This window comes from Thalia democratica, chromosome 2, assembly GCF_965202585.1.
Source record: "Thalia democratica chromosome 2, ktThaDemo2.hap1.1, whole genome shotgun sequence".
Taxonomy (NCBI): domain Eukaryota; kingdom Metazoa; phylum Chordata; class Thaliacea; order Salpida; family Salpidae; genus Thalia; species Thalia democratica.
In genome coordinates this window covers 77,931,091-77,947,181 of record NC_139166.1, presented here as the reverse complement: position 1 = coordinate 77,947,181, position 16,091 = coordinate 77,931,091, and the positions used below count along the sequence as shown (strand labels likewise).

The 16,091-nt window shown below is 27.8% G+C and overlaps 1 protein-coding gene across 1 annotated transcript in view; it reads right to left on the bottom strand.

Moving 5' to 3' along the window:
• Nucleotides 1-16,091, bottom strand: part of LOC145828991 (protocadherin Fat 1-like) — a 30,375-nt gene that overhangs the window by 7,467 nt on the left and 6,817 nt on the right. Inside the window, exons 3-33 of the mRNA XM_082936735.1 lie at nucleotides 13,364-13,503; nucleotides 12,976-13,192; nucleotides 12,812-12,909; nucleotides 12,418-12,652; nucleotides 9,925-10,180; nucleotides 9,623-9,856; nucleotides 9,417-9,519; nucleotides 9,038-9,148; nucleotides 7,642-8,047; nucleotides 7,427-7,485; nucleotides 6,721-6,972; nucleotides 6,391-6,538; nucleotides 6,017-6,237; nucleotides 5,765-5,951; nucleotides 5,296-5,423; nucleotides 5,055-5,196; nucleotides 4,581-4,744; nucleotides 4,281-4,344; nucleotides 3,900-4,054; nucleotides 3,612-3,769; nucleotides 3,128-3,361; nucleotides 2,871-3,051; nucleotides 2,649-2,798; nucleotides 2,375-2,516; nucleotides 2,206-2,306; nucleotides 1,991-2,123; nucleotides 1,680-1,822; nucleotides 1,371-1,469; nucleotides 1,049-1,199; nucleotides 795-964; nucleotides 115-613 (exon numbers count right to left, since the gene is read on the bottom strand). Coding sequence (XP_082792861.1) covers nucleotides 115-613; nucleotides 795-964; nucleotides 1,049-1,199; nucleotides 1,371-1,469; nucleotides 1,680-1,822; nucleotides 1,991-2,123; nucleotides 2,206-2,306; nucleotides 2,375-2,516; nucleotides 2,649-2,798; nucleotides 2,871-3,051; nucleotides 3,128-3,361; nucleotides 3,612-3,769; nucleotides 3,900-4,054; nucleotides 4,281-4,344; nucleotides 4,581-4,744; nucleotides 5,055-5,196; nucleotides 5,296-5,423; nucleotides 5,765-5,951; nucleotides 6,017-6,237; nucleotides 6,391-6,538; nucleotides 6,721-6,972; nucleotides 7,427-7,485; nucleotides 7,642-8,047; nucleotides 9,038-9,148; nucleotides 9,417-9,519; nucleotides 9,623-9,856; nucleotides 9,925-10,180; nucleotides 12,418-12,652; nucleotides 12,812-12,909; nucleotides 12,976-13,192; nucleotides 13,364-13,503 — 5,481 coding nt within the window. The remainder of the gene's footprint in view (nucleotides 1-114; nucleotides 614-794; nucleotides 965-1,048; nucleotides 1,200-1,370; nucleotides 1,470-1,679; nucleotides 1,823-1,990; nucleotides 2,124-2,205; nucleotides 2,307-2,374; nucleotides 2,517-2,648; nucleotides 2,799-2,870; nucleotides 3,052-3,127; nucleotides 3,362-3,611; nucleotides 3,770-3,899; nucleotides 4,055-4,280; nucleotides 4,345-4,580; nucleotides 4,745-5,054; nucleotides 5,197-5,295; nucleotides 5,424-5,764; nucleotides 5,952-6,016; nucleotides 6,238-6,390; nucleotides 6,539-6,720; nucleotides 6,973-7,426; nucleotides 7,486-7,641; nucleotides 8,048-9,037; nucleotides 9,149-9,416; nucleotides 9,520-9,622; nucleotides 9,857-9,924; nucleotides 10,181-12,417; nucleotides 12,653-12,811; nucleotides 12,910-12,975; nucleotides 13,193-13,363; nucleotides 13,504-16,091) is intronic.

Below are 16,091 nucleotides of genomic sequence, written 5' to 3'. Positions count from 1 at the left end.
TATAAAAAGAGATACCGTACATTAACTAACAAGTTGAAATGGGCTTTTTGAAATGCTTATATAAATAAGTTTGAGCTAAATAAATGTATACACACAACAAACAAGTTATTTAACCTGCAAGTTGTGAGTCGAGATTAAATTTAAAAGGGGCCGCGTTTCCCTTGGCAACGTCATCATCCGTCGCCCCTACCGTTACTATGCCCTCCTCCGAAAAAACGTTTCTCCATTCTGCTTCCGACACGCTCGCAGTGCACTTTGTCGTGACGTCACTTTGACAACGCAACGCAACGTTGTCATGCAAACTCTTGAGCGCCACCCGCGGTCGACAGTCGTTGACGTCTCTCACTTTGACAGCGACGTCGACGCTCGTTGCTAGGGAAGGAGTTCCGTTGTCCCTGGCAACTACTTCAAAGGCGTACGAACGGCGGGCTTCAAAGTCGAGACCCGGTTCGACCACTGACAGCCGACCGCTGTCCTCATCCAATTGGAACGGCAGCTGGTCCGCTTCGTTGCTTAGCAACGAGTACTTGACCTCGCCCCCTGCGCCTTGGTCCTTGTCAAAAGCGGTTATTGTTGCTATGACGTCATCAATGACATCTTCGTTGACAAATATCTGAAATTAACAACTTGTTTGAAAACTGAATCTAAATTACGATTTTAGCACGAACTATGACCAGATTTGAACTTTTTAACAAAATAATAAATAATGGTCGACTTTCGAATATCTTTAATTTTAAAGACAAAAAACATTAGCTTTTAATTTAAACCTTTTTATTCAAACAGTTTATACTCACAGGAAAATTGATGTTGTTAAAAGTAGGTTTGTTGTCATTGACGTCAATGACACGTATGTTGAGAGAAGTGTCGCTCATAAGTGGGTCATCTGTAAGATCCTGCGCCCGGACTGTCAACACAAAATATTTGTTCACCTCATAATCCACTTCATCAAGAAGAACAACTTCTCCTGTATTTGAATGAAAGTTGTATTTGAATGTTGTCACTACATAAATGATTTAAGTAGTCATTTTTTAAAGTCATTCTCTTATACCTGATCTACTGTCGATTTGAAACTTGTTAAGCTCATTTCCTCCAACAATGAGGTATTGCAAATCCGCATTTACTCCATCGTCTAAACTGAATGCTTCAACTTTTGCCACTAGATGGCTAATTTTGGCACTTTCCTTAACCTCAGCTTTGTACTGAAAAAAAAGAGTCGATTAATATTAATTATACAATTAAAAGGTTTCTTTATTAATTTTTTTATTTTGTTAGAGTAGAGCACACCACTCTTTGTAAAGTAAATTTTATAGTAAATAAGTAACGGTCAACGGATTTTTATTCATAAAACATTTTAGATACTGAAAACTAACATTTGTTTGATTGAATACAGGAGCATTGTCATTCACGTCTGTTACTCTTAAATTAACTTGAACTGATGTTGACTTAACTGGAATCCCTTGGTCTTTTACCTTTAAAAAAAATTATTGTAAAACTATAGTTGTATCTCGTGTATAGAGTTAACAATATGTTTCTATGTTTGTATATGAAAGCATGTTTGCCAATTTTCTTCAGCTTAGTCGACAAAATAAAACTTCACCTATTGTAACTTTAACTGCTTAAGAAACTTTATTAAAATTGTAACTAAAGTTTTATTAAGTTTAAGAAAAAATTTGACTAACAGTAATGTTGAAAAGGTATTTGTCTCTAATTTCACGATCAACGGGTCTTTGTAATATCAAATAACCATGTTTTTCATCAATTTCAAAAGGAACTGAATCTAAACTGTGACGTTGTATAGCATATTTCAGTTGAGAGTTTTCACCTTAAATGTTAGTTAAAGGAGTTAAATTAAAATACTATGTGTGTTTTTTTTTAAAGCTTATTTATTGTTTGGAAACAAAAAATAATCTTAAAAAAATGTTTTTTATTTTGTTATAAACTAAGTTTATTTTTTCATTCAGGTAGTTGTAACTGATAACAAAAAACAAACCAATGTCAGCATCAAATGCAGCAAATTGACAAACAACGCTTCCCACAACCGAATCTTCTTTTACACGAACCCTCAATTGACTTTTTGTAAATGTTGGCCAGTTGTCATTCACATCTAACACTTTTATAAAGATCTAGAAAATAAGTTTGAGTAAGACATAATTCGTTTTTTTTTTTTGAATGATTAATTAATCTAGTTGTTTTAATTTTTTTTACCTGTATCAGGCACTTTAAATCGTTCGAGTACTTAACTTGAAGGTTTAAGTGGTAGCTATCTCTTTCTTCTCTGTCTAAACTTTCAGTCGCATAAATTATTCCTAAAAAAGTATATTTAGATAGTATAATAGTTATAGAACTGTTGGTTTACTTTTAAAGTTTTACTAACCAGTACTTTCGTCGAATGAAAATCTATTTTTAAATTCTCCAATCAAAGTGTAAATAGCTTTACTATATTTGTCTGCAATGTCGATTGTAGCTATTTGTGAGTTTACTTTATTGTTTTCATTGACAGATACGTTGTAAAATAGCTGTAAAAAAATAAAATGTATTTAACGACCGTAGCATATAGTTGTTATATCTTGTAATAATGTATTTTTTTAATTTGTAAAGCTATTTTAAGTATAAAACGTAGTAACTAAAGTGGAATAAAAGAAGTCAACCTTTTTGCAAAGCGGTTTTCCAATTGGTAGTTTGTACTTTCGGTTTACAATGTTTATAGTAGCTTGTGCATAAGAGTGATGAATTCCGTCAAAAACTGAGACAGTAACTTCATTTACATCAGGAATGTTTGAATCAATATCATTAGCAACCTAAGAATAGTAGAATTATTACAACACTTTGTAATACAAAGCATTTAAGTTTAAACATATGCAAATCCTTACTTCAAATCCAATGTTTAAGTACATTCCTGAAGCTTCTAAAGAGTGTTTCGATTGAAAAAACACATCGAAATAATGAAGAGGATCTCCTTTAATAATACTTGTTGTTACAAGTGAAGCATTTGTTGAAGAATCTTGATCTACCGCTGACATTACTGATGCTGTTTTGTATCCTGCTTTAGCCCTGAAAGAAACAAAAAAAATAATTTTGTTTGACCACATAAATATTTAAACTTCTATAGTTTTTATACAACACTTACCCTTCAGAAATATTAAACTGGTTTGAGTCGCTTTTAAACACAGCTTTTCTGTCATTAACATCTTTAATTGTGACAATTATATTTGAACTATCAACATATTTTCCGTCTGTGCAAGACACTTTGAGACTAATTGTTCCTTTTGTTTCAATGTAGTTTTCTCTGTCCAGAGATTTTTTCAGGGAAACCATCCCAGACACTGGGTTGATATTAAAAGATGGATGACTTTCATTGAACCTGAAAAAAAATAATTCAGTTTACAAAACTAAGTGTTGTTTTATAATATTTTAATTAAGCAGTACTATCAACTAAAGTAAACTTATTTACGAAAATTTAATTAAATTCATTTGAGTTAACTTCAGTATTTTTACACTTTACTGCTAACAAAAAGCAATTAAATAAAATCTAATTTATATGTAATATCTAGTTTCTTTTAGTTTTAAAAAAAGACAGTATAAATATTTGGTATTTTAGTTCAAATCGTTACCTATACTTGATAGTTGAATATTTTGTAGAGTCTTTATCACTACATTTGACTTGTACAAGCGGTTCATATGGCAATTTATTTTCAACAACAAAAGTTTTATATGAAAGACTATCAAACTGAGGTGGATTGTCGTTTATGTCTTCAATTTCAATTGTTATCTGAATAAGCAATATATTTTGTGTTGTTTACAAATATATATTATTAAACCTAACAGTATAATTTCTTTGAAATTGAATTGTTTACTTCAAATCAAACAGTTTTTTAAAACTTCAAGAAAGTTTTTCTTACTTTAGATTCAGCCATAAGTTCAGTTTCTTCTCTTACATATGCAACAACAATAAGCTCAAAATAATTTTTATTTTCATAATCTAACTCTTGTGTTAGGGTAATTGCTCCATTCAGTTTGTTTATTTTGAAGTTTCTCGTTTGTGTTTCATCACCATCTGTTTGTTTTATTATCACATATTTGTAACTTAGTTATGACGATTATTTTCTCATTGAATACCTTTCAACTTTATTACTTTATTGTTTAGCAAAGATTTTCACTTGGTTTAAATAGTTTTCAACGAAAGCTTCAAAAATTAATTAACAGTTTTGTACTTGACAAAAAATTATTGCCAAGTTATCATGGTTTATTATGATAGCATTGATATGTATAAAAGTAATTACCTTGATGATTTGCAAATTTGTAGTAAATTTCTCGGTTTTTTGCTAAAGCTTGTGGTTGAGCAATCTATAATGAATAATATATAAATTAAATCTAATCAGTTTTTATTCTCTACTTTTTCAACTAATATTGTATGTTTTTAAATATAAGTCAAATGTTTGTATAACACTTGAAATAAATATAATATTTTGTGACTTACTGTTCAACTTATTTCTGAAAGTTTCTTTCGTCACAATGCATACTCATAGTTTATTTAACGATTAATAATACTAAGACAATTTGTAAAAAAATGGGAAACTTACTTTATATCGTATAGCTATATCTTCAGGTACAACAACGTTTATTATGCTTTTTTCAAAAACTGGTAAATGAATTGTTGTTGAAATAACATTAATATTCACTCCAACAAGAGAATATTTCCCACCTCCGTCTATTGCTTGAATAAAAAAACTAAAACTTTCTTCATCTGCAACAAATTAATCAATTGTTTGCAACTGTGCTGTTATGAGTAGTAAGTGTAAAATTATTTCAGACAATAAAGTTATTGTTACAGGAGTTAAATTTATTTTTTTATTAATGTCTGCTTCAATTTAAAACTTCCGTTCGTTTCACGACTGAGACATTCAACAAATATTTGACTTTATATTACGAAAAACAAATAAAATAAACTGAAATATGCACATATCATTTCATTTCCACTATTATAAGCTAAATAACTATTCAATCATATTTATAATAAAAACTTGAATTAAAAAAAATCAATTTAAAGTTCCTACCTTTTTCCGTAAGTGGCTTTTTTAAATAGATTATTCCACTATCAGTAATAGTATCAAAATATTGAAAAGCATTGTTATTTTTATCGTACCAGTTGTAAGATACTTTTCCATTCACTCCAATGTCATTATCAGTTGCTTTTATCTTTTAAATTATTGCATAATTAGTTTTTTTAGTTTTAAATAAGTATAAATTCTTCTTATTATTATAATAAATTGCAAAATTAACAACCAAAATACAAACTTTCAGTAAATGTTCACCGGCAATCGTTTGATTAATTACGACAATTCCCTGATAATTTTTTCTATCAAATTCAGGTTTATTATTGTTGACGTCTTGAATAACAATAACAGTCTCACACCTTGCTATATCTGTAAACGAATAACTTTTCAATAAGTTGTAACATATAAAATAATTGTTTTGTTATCTTAATTTCTATAACATATGTAAACAAGTTATATAAACTAGGAGAATATATCAAATTAACAATATATCAAAATAGTTCAAAACATTTTTTTTTAAATTAATAGCGTAATTTGTTGTTATCTTTGAATAAGTCTATGTCAAATTAGTATCATATATAAACCAATTAGACGTTTAAGTAAGAAATTAACCTAGGATAATCAGGTATGTTGTTTAAAACTATAAGGTAAAACCAAAATTTAGCATAATTTTTTATATACATTTAAATAGTTTTAAACAATTATTAAACCTGAGCTCGACTGAGCTGTAACAGCAAATCTTATGATGTCATTTGTAGATGTAAGAAACTCTCTTCTGATGGAATCTTGAGTGAACAACTCTCCAGTTGAGGGAATTACCCTAAATCGAGAAAAATCAGAAGTTGTCGTTTCAGTGGTGAATATTACTGGATTAACAGAATCAGATGATAAATTTAGCTGAAAAATATTAGTTAAAATATAGGAATACTAAACCAAGTATCTTAAAACTAGCGTATACTTACTTTTCCGACAAAAGTGTTTATTGGAACATCTTCTTTTATACGGAAAACTTTAGGCTTGTTTATTGAGCAATCATGAAACTCTAATACTCGTGTAGATTTAGTAACAAATTTAATTTGAAGATTAGTAGATGTGGAATATACTCCATCAGAAACAATTGTTATTGCATAAATATTGTTACGTTTTTCATATGGTTCAGTTAGATCATTTAAAAATACTTCACCTGTAAGTAGGAACGTTGTAGAAATTAAATTTTATAAATCAATTTTAAATATGAGTATTTTATATAACTTATAAGCTTTGCATACTAATTTTTTTCAACTTTATTGTTTTTTAATGAACACTCATAAAATAATATTTTATAAAATTAGCAAACCTGACTCCTTATCTATATTTATTGGACCATCAGTTTCAATGAAGTATTTCAAACTATTTTGATCAGTAACATCTAAATCGTAAGCTCTTACTTGACCTATTTTTGATCCAGGCTCAATTAGAGTGCTTACAGATAACACTTCATTTTTCTGCATTAATAACATTTTACTAAAGGTTAAGTTCTTCTTAAGACATTACTTTCTAGTAAAAATAATAATAATAAAAACTTAAACATAAACCATTGAAAAAAAATCGTGAGTTTTAGTTACTTTATACAAAAATATAAGCTTTAAGGTTCCACTGATATGTTTACTTTAACAAAAACACTTACATTAGAGAAAAATGGAGGATTATCATTAACATCATCAACAAAAACAACAACTTCAGCATCTGAAAACATTGACGGGTTTCCACAATCACTTGCTCTTACTGTAAATATAAACTGAGAAACTTCTTCTCTGTCAATATTACCAGATGTTGATATGACTCCGCTATTTTCATCAACTTCAAAACTTTCGTGTCCGGATAGAATTGTATATTTGATCATTGCGTTGCTTTCTATGTCTGCATCAGTAGCTTGTACCTAAATAAATATAAAACTATTATTTTTAAATCGCATATTTCATGCGCACTTTTGAAACTTAAGCTTCAAACTTTAGGCAAAAAAATGTCATTTGTAAAGCTTAAGGTTGAGTTACAGCAAAATTAAAGGATAAAATAAATTGTAAAAAATTCATGATCACATTCACAATCAATCTTTTAAGAAAAATTTGTTGAGTATAGCTTAGATTATACTGTAAATAAAAACTATTATAACATAAATAAATTAAAACTTAAAACAACTTTATTTTTAATGAAAAAATATCTAGTTAACATCAACTTACTCTGGTAACAAACGATTTAGATGGCAAGTTTTCTTTAATTTTTACTGAATAAAAGCTATTTTGAAAAATAGGTGGATTATCGTTTTTGTCTCGAATATTAACAAAAACAGTTACTGAAGCGATAGAGTTTCTGTTTTGTTCTAATATTCTCACTTGTAACTGGTAAGTATCTTGTTTTTCTCTATCCAAACTTTTTCGAGTATATAAAGTTCCTAACAAGTGTTTTATACTTAAGAAAACTACTATTTTTTTATAATACTTTTATAGTTTACTTTAAATAACAATTAGTTTAATAACAATTGCTTGTTCATTTCATTTTTTTAAAGAAATTTTATTTTATTCAAAATTAATTTGAGGTAATAACTTACCAGTTTTAAAATCAATTTGGAATTTACTTTCAGGATCTCCATCAACAATTTCAAAATTTGCTTTCTCAACAGAATCTGTAAACGGCGATCCAATTTCATCAGTCAATAAACTTCCTATGCGTAAATTTTCCCGCGCTTTTACAAAAACAGGGGATTTAACCCCTTTTGAAAGCGGGTTTCCGTTTGTGAAGTGCAAAGTCGCTTTCACTTCTTTTCGCAATTGGGGTTTACCTTGATCTTCCGCGATTATCGTGACGTCAGTAGTCGTTCTGACTTCACATGACTTGTAAGTTCTGGTGGTGACCAATCCGCTTTTAGGATTTATTCTCAGGTATTTAGTACCGGGACCGTTCAAACTGAATTTTATTTGGGAGTTTGGACCAAAATCTCTGTCAATTGCCTTGATCTGGAGATATGTTTGTTAAGTATTCTATAAACAATTGTAGTAAAATAAATATTTAGCCTTTAATCAAAAATTAAATTTGATTTGAAATACATTCTATCACCTAAATGAATATTAAGCTGTTTGACAGCTGTTCCAATTTTACCATTTCTAGGTATAAATATGTTAATCGGTTGTTGTAAAATTTCAGGTGCATTATCATTCACATCTACGACATTTATCTTTATTTCAGTTCGACTACTTTGACTTGAAGCTGGATAATTTGTTTCAACTAACAGCTGAAAGTTTAGATTTATTTGTTAACAGTTTAAATATACAACAACTTAAATAAAACTAAAGTATAGTGATAAATCTAAATTTATTTGATTTATGTTAATTATGTTGACATTAGTTTTTTAATTCATTTGTAACGTACTCTATGATAAGAACTTGTTTCTCTATTTAGTGTTACATTGGTGGTAAGAATAGCAGATCCAACAACGTTGAAATGTGGATTTGGATTCAATAAAGTGTAAACACAGTCAACATCTACTGTGTTGTGAATGTATACAATGCTTACAATGCTTTTCCCTGAAAATTTTAAATCCTTATTAAATGTTGAAAAATAGTAAAGTTTTCATAATAAAATAAATAATCAAATAAATCAAAAATAAATGTGTTATGAAACTATATTGACATACTTTTTTTAAATTTTCTTCAACATATATCTCTTTTAATTTTAGATCACCACTATAAGGTTCAAGAAGAACTATTTTGACAGTAGTATAAGAACTAGTTTCTTTGGTTGATACTTTTACATTTAGTGTTGTTTCTTTTGATGTGGAATTAGATTTAAAACTGTTTTAATTTCGCCATTGTGTCTGTTTATTTCAAAATATGGGTTTTCCGGCTCTATTGAGTATTCTAACTTTGATTTTGAATTGAAGCCGTTTTCAACAACTTCTAAATTTACTGGAATCAAAAATCCAGGTACAAAGGTGGCTGTACTTCTACCGTATAGCGATTTTTAGCAAATTTTAAAGAATAATGAGAAATTGATTGTACAGTGACGTAAGCTCTTTCAGTTGCTACAAGAGGAGGACTTCCTCTGTCTGTCACTTGAACCTTAATAAAAATGTTTAATTAAAAAAGAAACTATAACTGATCAAAGTAACTCTTTAACTTAACTATTTTTCTTAACGTATACACTAAAAATACTAAATTTACCATGAATTGATAGATGTTATTGTATGAATGGTCAAAGAGAAGGTTTCCATTAAGTTTCAGAATAGCACCGCTTCTTTCGTCCACTAAAAATCTGTCATCAATGAAATCCTGATATTCAGATGAGAAGCGATCCCCCTAATCCAGTATCTATATCATGCGCTTCCACTTTTAAGACGTTACCTTGTTCGTCAAATAATTGCGATGTTACACTTTGATCAGATGAATTCGCGTAAATCTTGGATGAATATCTTGTCTGATCAAGAATAGGCCTGAAATATGTATTTTTGCTTTTTATACTACTACAACAAAACTTTTGTTTGTAAAACAATTGCTGTTAAAATTTCAAGTTATTTATATTGTTAGAGTTTTAACCTGTTATCATTAACATCAGTGACATGAATTTTTAATTGCATTGATGATGTCACCATTACGTCACCGCCCCTCGCTTCGACGCACAAGACGTAATCGCGACGAGTTTCGTAGTCGAGCGGCAACAAAAGAGTCACCCTGCCCGTGAACCAATCCAACCGGAAGTGATCAGAATAACCTGTTGTGACGTCATAAAATATACCGGCTGGACCGGATGCTGTTACCTTTGCAACCAAGCTGAAATTAAAACTGACAATTATTAATTTGCTGTTAATAACTAAATAGTGTTTATGTTAATATCTTACCTTCCCACAGTTGTGTTTTCAGCGATGCTAACATGAATGACGTCATTATTAAATTGAGGAGAATTGTCTCTAAAGTTTCTTATTTCAATTGAAACGTTCATTCTTGAAGCGCGAGAATTTTGTCCGCCATCTCGAGCTTCTACAGTTAAAATTTCTGTCCGCACAATGTCGCTGTTTTCATTTTGAATTGTTGGCCACTTGACAGCGCTCAAACCACCGGTGGTTTCGTCAATTCTCCATACTCCAGCGTTGTTGCCTAAAATAATAAAGGTTATGTTTATAATTTTAAGTGTTGTACAATAAATGCATATACGTCCAAACATCTTAAACAAAAAACTAAAAAATAAAATTTTTATTTAATACATCAATGTCGTGAATAAAAATATTAATAATAATTTAAGTTGATACAAACCAGTACTAATTTATAAGTAACTGATTATTAAGAACTATTTTCTTGAAAATCTTTGGTTTTCAAAAAAATTCATCAATAGTTAAATATTAGGTTCTTAAATGTTTCAAAGCGCCTAAGTACAGAATATTTGATTGATGATAAAAATTTGAACCAGACATAAAGTTTGTGCTTTTGTTTGTTTTCAGCAAATTTCAACAGTCGTACGTCATAATGGGACTTGAAAGCTCTACAGAACTTTGTGCTAAAGTCTACTAGGAAAATTTGCACAAATCGTTAATAAACTGTTTCATTAAAATGCTAAAACCTTAAATATTGTTATTCGAATAGTGTTTTTGATAGTAACATAAACTAATTTCTGTAAATTTGCTTTAAATTGTTGAATACATTCAAAGCTACCTAAATCTACTATACAATGAAAGTATTAACTTAAAAATCTCAAACTGATTAGTTAGCAACAATTTTCAATAGCATGTCTCTGTCTAAAATAAACATTAATAATGAATTCCAATAAACTAAATTTAATAACTAATTCAATTTTCTAAATGACACTCACGAAATTTTATTTATGTTCTTTGATCTCTAACAAACCAGAGTAAACGAATTGGTGATTAATCTGACGGGTAATTAAATATTAAAAACAATTAGCATTACTAATTATTTTGAAACCGGTATAAGTTACTTGATGCAGACTGGTATCAATTGGATTATTGAATTATGTGTCAGAACTTTCAATGTTTAAAAAGATCAGTGTCAGGTAGATTTTAAAAGTTTTGTAAACATCTGTTATTGTTTTGATGCAAATCATAAATGTTTCTAGTAAGATAATTATTTTATTGCAGATGTTTTAGGACTAAAAACCATTATTTTATAATAAGTACGGATATCTTGTACTTTATCTAGGTTAAACTTTTGCAAAACATTTAAAAATTCAAGAAACTATTTGATATAATGTATAACTTTACTGAGGTCAACCTAATTTTAAAACTAATTTCATAACATTTCATAATTTTTCATAAAACTAAAGCTAACAAACAAACTGAAACTAAAAATGATTTTGCATTGCTAAAATGTTCAATTTTAATGTAACTTTTGAAAATTTTTGTTAGTATAAAGTAATTACAAAGTGGCAAAGTCATGTGTGACATCTAATTGTCAGTTATACTAAAACCTGACGCGTTTCTAACTCATTGTCAGTTTTTAAATTAGTAGTTTTACCTCAAAGAACTTAGAACCAAAAAAATTGTCACTTATTCTTTTTTTTTACATAATGCTACTAGGGAAACCAATTTGTTTAGTTCCGAACTTTTTTGTCAAGATTTTTAGTATCAAATACTTTTTAAATTTGAAAAAAAATACTTCACTAATTGTTTACATTTATAAATTTTATAAATTATTTAGTACATTAGAAAAAAAAAAGATTTTATAAAAATAAATACGGTCTAGGATAAATTGAAAGTGTTTTGGAAGTGAGCAAAAAATTTTATTTAAAATCGAAAATACAAGAAAATAAACTTCATAGCGCAAGTTCGTAAAGAAAAGATTGATTTTTCTCATTGTATACAGCGGAGCGACTAAAGATTTCATTTACTAAAAAGACCAACATTATTTTTTGAATATTAGAATATTATAGAGGTGAGGTCTTTAAACAAAGGGTATTAAAGTCAAAATAATTTTATTATTCTGTTTGGTTTGGCTTGTTATAAAACTATTTTTATCGAATTATTCGAAATATTTGCTATGAAAACAAAATTATAAAAGTGCTATTGCCTTTTGTTATTCAAAACCAAAAACTTTGAAAAAATGCTCATGATAATGTTTATTAGTAAAACTTTAAGAACATTCTTTAAACAAAAATATACAATTAAGTTTATCTAGTATTATTTTAATTATGAAACATTAAAGTTTTAACTGTTATAACTAAAAAATTTTTAATTAATGTTTAGTAAATATGATATTTTAAAATGTGATTTTACTTTAAGAGTTTTTATTTTGTTAGCAAACTATTGATTTAAAATTGTTTTAATAATAAAAAAAAAAGTTCTAAAAAATATATATTTACAATTACTGTAATAAGTACTTACCTTTAACAATAGAATAAGTGATTTTACCATTTCGACCGATATTGTCATCTACTGCGTCTACAAGTAAAATAATTTCGCCTAACTTGCTACCTTCAATCATGCAATACACCTGTTGGGTTTCAGGCAAACTAGGGTTTTCACCATCGATTAAAAACTGGGCTCGGTAATTTTGACTGGTAAAAGCAGGGGTATGTTCGTTCACGTCATTCAAAGTAATTATGACGTAACAGTTGTTCTGTAAAAAAATTGTTTTAATTATTTACTTAAATAAACATGGTTTTATACTATATAAATGTACAAAAAAATAAAGTCTGCAATCTAGAACTTCTAATAAATTTTTATTTAATATTAGAAATAATTAAAGATAATGGAATATTAGTTAAATATATTTAACCTTAAATGGATCAGGTGATCCTTGATCAGAGACTTGAACAATTAAATGATGTTTAGTTTGACATTCCCGATTCAATTTACTTAATGTTCTTACGTGACCTGTTTAAGATATTCAAATAAAACTACTGCTGAGTAGAAATATATGAGCAACAAAATAAAACAAACCGTTTGATGTGACAGTAAATTTATCCAAACTATTTCTGTCTGCAGCACCAACTAATTTGTAAACGAAATTTCTGTTCGAAGCTTGACTATCTGCATCATTTGCTGATAATTTTGTCACTAAACTGTTTATTGGGACGTTTTCCATTAAGTTCATACGAATTATCGGAAAATCAAATCGTGGTTGATTATCATTTTTATCTTCAACTACTATTGTAACCTAAGAGTTAGAATTTGTCTTTCTTCACATACTTTGTTTTGTAAACATATAGTTTAATTAAAAAGTAATTAAATACTACACCTTTTATAGAAAAATTAATTTAATTCTAATTTATTAAACACTAAAAAATATGCATTTAGTATTTGAGTAAATCTAAACTAAGTATATTACTTGTGTTGATTTGGTAGCTTGTCCATTTGAGATTTGCACGGTTAATTGATACTTATTTATTTTCTCAGCATCAGGTTCACCAAATACATACAAATTTCCACTATTTGGATGCAAAAAGAACATTAAATCTTCATTTCCACCTGAGTAAATGGATAATTTGAATTAAATTCATATTGGTTTAATTTATTATTTTTATTTTTGTGGTTTAAGCTCACCAAATACATTAGTTACTCTTAGCTTAAAAAGTTTAAGTTTCAAAAATTTTACCTGTAATTTTTTCAAAATAATCCTAAACAAACCATAAATGGTTATTTTTACTATTCTTAAATTTTAAATCCTTTCTGCTTAAAATTAGAAAAATATTTTTTTAAACTTTTTTTTTATAAAAGTTGAACTATTAACTGTATATAAAAATCAATAAAACAGCAATGCGTTGCCTTTACTGATACAATTAAGAGATAAACTAAAATGAAAAAGCAATTAATCAACATCTTTTGTATAATATTTTATATTTGAGGCGGATATAAGCTGCAGTAAATTGATATTCTCTGGTGACAAAAAATCGATTGAGTTGATCAATTGCTTTCTCAAAAATGAATGTGTTTTTTAAGGATTGTGTCAATTACACTTTACAACATTTATTGTTGTTTTTTTAATGTGTAAGATTTTAACGAGTGAGAGTCAAAAATACTTATTCAATTTGAAAACATAAAACAAAAAAGTTAATTAATTAGTTTAGCTGCGCTCAGTTTTAAAAGGTATAAATTTGAGTTTCTTTCAAATAAAAAATAAATACTTGAAAGATTTAAGCAACAATTATCAAACTATGTTTGACTTAGTAAATATAACTTTTTTTTTTATAAACACCTTAAAGAACCATCAAGACATTTTGGTGGGCTGCGTTTAACAACTTTAGGTGGATTATCGGTTTACTCTGTCTGATTATCGGGTCAATGTGTTGTCAGATTAGAAGTTTTTGTTACACATTAATTTTTATCATGATACAGAATAACATGTTTTTTTTAGTTTTCGTCTGATGTTAGTAGTTTATAGAATGTTAAAAATTCTTTTAAGGCTATCAAAAGAGCTAGTAAAGTTTTTCTTTAAAAAGTAAGTTTCTTTTATCAAAGGTACAACTTTAAGTATTTTATCATTTTATGACTTAATTACAACAATTTTGACTCTTATAATGTGCCGAAGTTTACTTAAAATGTATTTTTATGCATAAGTAAAATTAAAGAAAAGTATTTAATTATTTGTTTTTACATAAAAATAGTATTTATGAATTTGAGCTAACTCGACTGTAATTATTCAAGTAGTTGTGTTCTGCAGAAAATAGAATTTTATTTATAGAATTTTATTAAAACATACATATAAAATAAGCTAATATTTGTTTTTTCATTTTTACAGATTTTACAGGTTTGATGTTTGCAATAAATCTGTCTCTATAAGGTTTGAAATTCGTATGTTCCTGATATTTGTATCTATGAATTCTGTTTTCAAATGCAAGTTTAGTTAGACCTTCTTGGCAAGCTTGGTCGTTCAACCTAGGTTATAGTTAATTGCACAGAAGCTTCATTAGAATACTTGTCTGTTGCTTTTACCTTTAAATAATTATCTTAACAATTAAAATTAGTTTAAACTTGAAAAGAGATTACAGAGAAGAAAATTTTCTTTTTCAACGCTATTGTTACTACTGTGGACTTCAAGAATAATTACAAAATTTGTTAAAACTGTAGAGTATTCCGCTTACAATTTTTCAGTAAACAATTACAATAGAAGTTATTTTAAATAAAAATTTACCCTAATGGTTTGCACTGTGTTTAGTTTGTAGTTGCTGCTACTAGTGTGTATAACTCCAGTGTTTTCATCTATTATGTAATCATTCGTTTTAATCAATGAGTATTTAATATTTACTGCTTCTTGGTGAGTACCATATGCTTTTATTCGAATTCTGTAGTTTAAATGCAACACAATGGTATTAAACGTGCCATTAGACCTATTTATCATAAATAATATTTTAAAATCTTAGTTTTTTTTAAACTTTAGAAATTATTTCGTAAGGTTTTAAAAAATCAAGAAAAAAAACTTATAATTTAGTTGGTTGAACTAACTGTTTGTAAATTTTGCACAATATATACTATATTGTTGTAGTTTATCTAATTTAGTGTAAACAAAAAAGTATAAGAAAACTTTGTTTTTGGCTTAATAATTAAATAAACGTGTAACAAAAAATAAATAAATTAACAACTGACATTTCTTGTGAATCTTGTCAGTTTCTCCATAACCGAATATCCGACAATAAATTGTTATCTCACCAAATAAAAAGTCCACCTTCATTAAAATTTTTCTGGTTAAAGTTTATAGTCACTGGAACTTGAGATGATAAACTTGGTACTCCTATATCTTCCATATTTAGCTTAATTTTTTTCAATTTTAACAATTATTAGTTAACAATAGACGTTCTTTACTAAAGCTAACTTCATGTGAAAAGACATACGGCTTAATTTATGATCAGTTAATTATGATAACTTAACTAGCTTGAAAACGCATTATAGATAAAAATATAAAACAGTTTCCTAAATAAACCGTAAATAAAATAGCATTAAACTTCAGATATTTATTATAAAGTTGTTTGCTTATTACTTTTTGGTCAATTAAAAACACAAGTGTTTGTTCTTGGGAAAGTAAAAACTTTCTTATTTAAACTATTAAACCTTTTCTCTAA